At 27.4% G+C, this 6,906-nt stretch overlaps 1 protein-coding gene across 2 annotated transcripts; it reads right to left on the reverse strand.

The window, feature by feature from the left end:
- Positions 1–425: 425 nt before the first annotated feature.
- On the reverse strand, positions 426–6,682 carry LOC129285318 (monooxygenase 2-like). 2 transcript variants are annotated; one of them, XM_054920952.1, is made up of 6 exons: positions 6,497–6,682; positions 3,398–3,544; positions 2,696–2,767; positions 1,704–1,869; positions 1,376–1,604; positions 426–1,047 (listed from the first exon to the last, which is right to left on the reverse strand). In XM_054920952.1, exons 1-6 carry the CDS (start codon positions 6,571–6,573, stop codon positions 482–484), a joined length of 1,257 nt encoding a protein of 418 aa, XP_054776927.1. In that variant the 5' UTR covers positions 6,574–6,682; the 3' UTR covers positions 426–481. The 2 variants fall into 2 exon arrangements, with proteins under 2 accessions (XP_054776927.1, XP_054776928.1); XM_054920953.1 differs by lacking the exon at positions 2,696–2,767.
- Between the last annotated feature and the right edge of the window lie 224 nt (positions 6,683–6,906).

Here is a 6,906-nt window from a genome sequence, read left to right on the forward strand (position 1 = left end):
ACTCTAAAAAATTGAAGATATGTCAAGGTGGTGAAGATGAATGCAAAGTACCAATACTATAAATTCAAGAATTAAGGTGCAAAAATATCTAGAAACTTTTTCACTAAGAGCTTCTAATATCTTTAAGTTAATAATGGTATATGAGTATCCATTAACTTTATTAAAAAGGCCAACCTTCCTTAATATGTTAAAATAGTTTAACGTTAATTGTTAAGTTCTAAGGATAGAACTCAATAGATTATGGAAAGTTGGAGTCTTCTATGAAGTTAATGAGTAATGATGCATTATTGTTGATTTAAAGATGCTAAAAGCTCTTAGAGAAAAAATTGTTGGCCTTGGGCATGTTTGCACCTTAATCCTAAATTCAATATATATTTTGTCTTGCATACTTAGAGAAGGTGAACATAGTGTACTTGTACCTTGCGTTCAACTTCAACAAACTTCACATATGATCAACTTAATAGGATCTCGATTGCTCAATTTAAGAGTTTCTCAACTTTCCACAATCAAAATCAGATGCCTTTAATAGAAAACCAGCTAAAATTGGAGTAAAAAATTTGTCCCTAAAAAAGGAGACCAATTTAGAATGACCCTGCTGAATAACACCGGTCATATAAGCTGCAAAGATGATAATAATGCATCTCCATCTTCTCTCACTAGCATATTTCTTCAAGCTCATCTCAATTTTCTTATACTGTTCCTCTTCTTCTTCTTCTTCATTATTCTTCTCTCTGATATATCCACTAGATTTTATGGAGAAGACCTCGCCGAGACACCGGGCTAAAACTACCCCATCTTCTAAAGCACAGCAACCACCTTGGCCAAGATCAGGGGTCATAGGGTGGAATGCATCTCCAGCAACACATACATTGCTTTTATTGATATTACCAAACACTAGCTCCCAAGGATGTCTGTATCTCAATGGAGATGATAAGAAATGATCCAAATCAGTATTTTCTATGAAGGCTCTAATATCACTCGGCATATTCTCTAGCTTCTCTAACACAAATTGCTTCATTTGACCTGGGTTCTCTTCTAGCTTCTTTTCTGCAAGGCAACCAAGTGGATGAGTATGTATTACACTTGCATTTATTAAAAAGAAAGAAAAAATTAAAACTTGTGGATAAGTTATTTTTAACATGTTTTATCAGAATCAAAGAAAACATTAAAACTTCTTAACTCAGTCTAAACATCTAATAAGTTTCCAATTTTACCCTTATTAAATGTAGGGACAAAAAAGAAAAAATTATGATAAAAAAATTAATGACATGACTTATAAATAAGAGAAAATTTTTTCTCTCTCCACCTTATACTTATTATCAAAAGTTTAAAGGAATAATAATGACTTATATTCTGTTAGTCATGGAGGATTCACCTTGGTCAGTGGGATTCCAAGTAAAGAACCAATGAACTGTCTTGTCATCACAAGGCAAAACACCATTTCTGTAACCCTTTCCAAAAAACTGCATAAACTTAGGTTCAAGCTTATGACTATTCTTTAATGTAATACACCCTCTAATTCCAAATCTGCCAGAGAAAGCAGCCTTGTTCAACCCAAGCCACTTTGCTACTATTGAGTTCACTCCATCACACCCAATGAGTACCTGTTCTCAAAGTCATAAACAATGATATTATTGTTAAGGTTTAAGTCCATGTTTGGGTGAGGCAGTGAGGTTATTGATCTTAGATATTGTTATTATTACCTTGGTTCTAATGATAGTTCCATCAACAAGATGAATTAATTTAGTGAAGCTAGATTCTTCAACAGCTACCACCTTTGAAGAGTACTTGATGGTGCCACTTGGAAGTTCGTTGGCGAGTGCTTCCAACAGTAATTGCCTTCTAACACGACGAACTTCGTGGACCCCACTGCACCATGTAAAAATTCTATCAGCACTCTAACTTGGATCCTAAGTAGCAATCCATCATGCATTTAAGAAAGAATGTGGCTAAAGGAGACTTGGTAGTATATGATACCAAGTCCCTCATTAAATAGTATCAAATGCTCAATAGAATATTTAAGTGGATTGGTTCTCTTATCACAACAATTAGCTTATGGGGTAGAATTTTCCATCTTACAGAGGTACCTAATATATAGTGGAACAAATTTGTAGATGTATATTTTAGGTATACTCTCTCTTTATCCACTTGTCATTCATTCTAGATTTTTTTTTCTATATTCAAGTGGTGAATTTGTTTGTTAAATGCAGAGGATCTAGAACCCTTAATCATTGTAGCAAGATCAAACATTCCAAGCCAAAAATGGAATAAGAGTAAATATGAAATGGCTAAGTTAGTTTAAACCTCAATTCAAACATATGAACGTTTTATTACTTGTATTGAAATTTTCTTTGTACAAAAACTAATTAATAAGTCTTGGCTGATCAATTAACCCCAACCATCCTTCTTATGTGCAGGTCATGCCAATGATCAAGCATAGTCTTTAATTAATATTGAGATAAATTTCATGTGATAATATTGTAAAAATATGTTATATTGTATATGACTGTGAAAATGTGCAAGTGGTCAAACTTGTTACTGACAGATTCATATATCATTACACTAAAAACTTCAAATGCATGAAATTCTAGAGAAATGCAGTATATTTACATTTACACTGACTTTGTTTATATATATAATGATAATGATGATTATAAAGTGAAGAAAGTCTTTATTTACAAACTGATCAACTTACTGCTTTCCCATGGCGTTGGTAAAAGCTGTTGTTGATGTTTGTTGTCCCGTAATCAAGGAAGTAGTGACATTTCTGCACTCCAATCCCAAAATGTTTAGTTTCATATGCTCTTAATCATCAGCGTCAAAAAATTTCATTTCTTAATAATAATTCACCAGCTGACTTCTTTAATTTCTTTGTCTGAGTGGAATTAACAATGCAAAAAAGTTTTACTAAAGAAAAGACACATGTATTGTTGAAAAAACAAAGATTCTAGAAGACATCATGAGTTTACATTAATCATAAGGGGATACTATGTTTCTTCATTCATTAATCTTGACCAATCCAATGGATTTAAGAACAGTTGTGTTTACTTTTGAACGAATGTCTCACCCAGTTAAAAGAATGTCTGGTTTATAAAACTATGAAAGGCATGTTGTTATCACTGGGATGTAAGATATGAGTTAGCATGACTCGGGGAAAATGTCCCACATCGATTGTAAGAGAAGAAGTATATAAGTGAAAAATACTAATAAACTTAATGTGTTAAGGTTTTGATTTAGAGTGTGGTATTATAATCATTTATATTTATATTTATATTTCCCCTTGAAAATGTTAAGCAAACATATAAACTCAATATATGGAACTCATTTATGTGTCTTCTTAAAATTATTATAACATACATAATTAAAACCATTCTTAGGCTTGAGAGACAAGTATTACTCGACAAGCTGGAGGTGTTGTTGGCGAAGTATGTGACCAACGCCGAGAACATCCAAGGCTTTCCAAGCATTTGTCCATAGTGTGAGAGAAAATCCTGAGGTCCTCAAAGTATCTGAAGATTCTAAAACCAAACTTCGGACGCCTAACCTGCAAGTTTATATGTGAATGTAAAAAATAGCTCATGTCTTCAAAATATTCTTTTTAAAAAAATTGAATTGTAGAGACATTTCATGAAATTTCTCTAAAATTTACACTGATATTTTTGGAATTAATATAAACTTCCAAATTTTGTAAAACCTACCCAATTTTTTTTAAAAAATATTAAAACATACACAAATCTCATCTCATTTATAATGAATTTGAGAAATTACTCATTTTTTACTTTTTTAAAAATTATAATTTTTTATTTAAAAAATCTACCCAAACTCCTTAAGATTGAAGGTAGGTATGTGTGAAATTTTTTTTAAAAATAAAATAAATTATTTATTTTATTCATTATCTTTTTAAGAAATTACATTAATTCTAAAAGTAGATAAAATATTTTGACAAAATTCAAGAAATTTTTTTGTAATTTAGTTATTTTTCATTTTTAAAAGAGAGATTAGTAAAAACAAAAATTTTCCTTATTCACTAAACTCCCTCCCTGAACCTTGGTTATCTCTGCAATATATTTTTTTAAAAAATAGTAAAAAGCAAAAATGATGTTACAAAAATATTTTAGAACTTTTTCTTCGAGAACCTGATATCTTTAAGGGCTTGCTTGATTTTTTGTTTACCAAAACTTTATTTATCAAAAATTCATTTGATATAAGTCAGTTTGATAAAAGTCAGTTATTATAATAAAATTTATATTTATATATATTTTTTTTAAAAGTCAATTTGATAAACTGAAAGTTGTTTGAATAATATATAGCAAAAATACTTTTTAGATGTGTAATTACCAAAAAAGATATGAGTCTTATTATAAATAATTTTTGTTATGCAAATCTTGATATATTGAAAAAAATTAATTTACAAATAATTTACAAATAACACGGTTTTCCAAAATTTTTATAAATATATTGATTTATATAAATTTAAATAATTTATAAACGACTGCATTTTAAAAATAAATGATTTCACTCAAAAAAAAGTATAAAAAGTAGAGCCAGTGATTTGGTCGAGTTAGGTTTATTTGGGTAGGGTTTAATTTGGATCGAGCTTATTTGGATCTAACTTAAAGTATCTTACCCCTTCTAAAAAGTTGATATAGCCAAAGCTTGATCCTAACATTTTTGGACTTCGAGCTTATTCCGGTCTACCCGAATACTCAAAACTTTTTAAAAATATTTTTTATTTTTAAACCAATTTCAATTTTTAAATAATTCTGTTAAGAATAAAATATTATTTTAACTTGAAAAGAATAAAATAAAAAATAATAACTTGTCAACTTTGTACTTAAGTAGCTCTGTTACTGGTTTATTATATCATATGTAATTTAGTCATGAATGTTTCTTTTACTTGTAAATTAATATTTTAGTTTTTTAAATATTACTCTCATCATGGTCATATATAAATATTTTATATATTTTAATTAAATTATATTATTTTAATTATGATCAAGTTGATTTTAATTAATTCACGGTTAGACTACTAACTTAAAATTATTATCTCAATTCATTTAAAGTTTTTAATAAATTTTGGATAAACTATACTTTTCTTTTTTTTTCTTAAGAATATGAGAAAAATAGCCATTAAATATTATATAAAATAAAATTATTTAATTATGAGTAAAAAAATTTTTGAAAATATTTTTTTAACATTTTATATTGTTTAATCCTTACATACAAGGGATTTTTACTCTAATTTATTCTTCATTTTTAACTAAGTCTAATATGGATGATAATTAAATAATTATTCAAGAACATTTTTATATTTATTATGTTTATCTAATAGTATAGTCAAGAATTAGTACATGCCTGATTTTTATTTTTAAAATTATTTTTACTTTAAAATTAATTATCTTATTTTGATAAAAAATATAAAATATATATTTTTTTGAATATACAAATGATGTATAGGATTCAAAACTTTTTTAAAAAAAATTGGAAATGTAAAAATAAATATAAAAATATATCGTAAATATTATTTTGATATATTTTATTGATTAAAAATAATAAAAATATAAAAATATAAATATTTTTAATTTTTTTAAAAATAACTATAGTAAAACACTCAAATATATAATATTTTAGTATAAAAGGACATAAAACTTAAAGAATTAATTAATATGTATTATATTTTATATATTTTTTGAAAATTATTTGTTATTTAGGCCAAGCTCGAACCCAATTGGGCTTGGCCTAAATTTTCTTGAATTTATTTAGCCCAGCCTAAATAAACTTGAATATTAAAAAATTAATATTTTTTAAAAGCTCAGCTCTAAATTTTTCAAACAAATTTAGGCTTGCCTATCGGGCCTAGCCCAAATTACAAATTCTAATAAAAAAAATTAAAATTAAAATTTTTTACTAAAAATATATGAAAAATAATATAGAAAATATCAAATAAAAGCAAAAATGATTTTATAAAGATTACATAAATATAATTGAATAATTCTGTTAAAATATATATAAGTGTGGTAAGAAAATAAGCTACAAGGGTATTATGGTCATAGTAGTTTTACTTCACTTTCAAATTGGAAAACGTAAATGGGAAAGCAATTTGAAGTTAACTTCTTCAAAAGTACATTCTGTATCTTTTTCATTTGACTTTGAATTTTTTAAACAAAACCAAAGAATTTTGACATTTAAAAATCTTCAAAAACACCTTGCAAATATAAAAAATTTATTGCACACGCACTAAGTCACATGGTATTCATTAATTTCATGAGAGAAGTAATTCTTTTTTTTTTTTTCTCTTTTAGAATAGTTTGATATTAGCCGTTCTAAAAGTAAAACTTAACATATTGAAAAAAATTAACTCTTTTTATAAAGTTAATGGTTTGACTCAAGGATATTAAAAACTCGGTAAAAACTTTCTAAATATTTTTGCATGAAAAAAACTTACTGAAAGCTATTCACAGGCATGAAAACACAGAAAATAAATTAGAGAAGGTACCTGTGAAGTCCCAAGGAGGCAGCAAGGCCAGCAATCCCAGCTCCCACAATCACAATATCTTCAACTCTTGATTCCATCTTGGCTCTCTCTCTCTCTCTCTCTATCTTACTTCAGCTGTGTGAGACTACTTTATCTGCTTCAGTGTGATGGTGTGTGACTGTGTGTGTGTGTCCATATATAGATAGGGCTTGAGAGACACCAAATGATGATATAAAGTTGGAGGAAGAAGACATGAGGAATGATGACGGCGTTTGGATTGGGTGCTCATTACTTGATAAGCATCTAAACCATACAAATTTTTTTATTTTCAGATTTTTTTATATTTATGATAGAAAATTATAAAATTTTAATAAATTTATTTTATCATCAATTTGGACATATAAATTTAATTTAAATGATCTAATTTAGTA

This window comes from Prosopis cineraria, unplaced genomic scaffold (genome assembly GCF_029017545.1).
Source record: "Prosopis cineraria cultivar Desert tree isolate PC_DT_omini unplaced genomic scaffold, ASM2901754v1 PC11, whole genome shotgun sequence".
NCBI classification, from domain to species: domain Eukaryota; kingdom Viridiplantae; phylum Streptophyta; class Magnoliopsida; order Fabales; family Fabaceae; genus Prosopis; species Prosopis cineraria.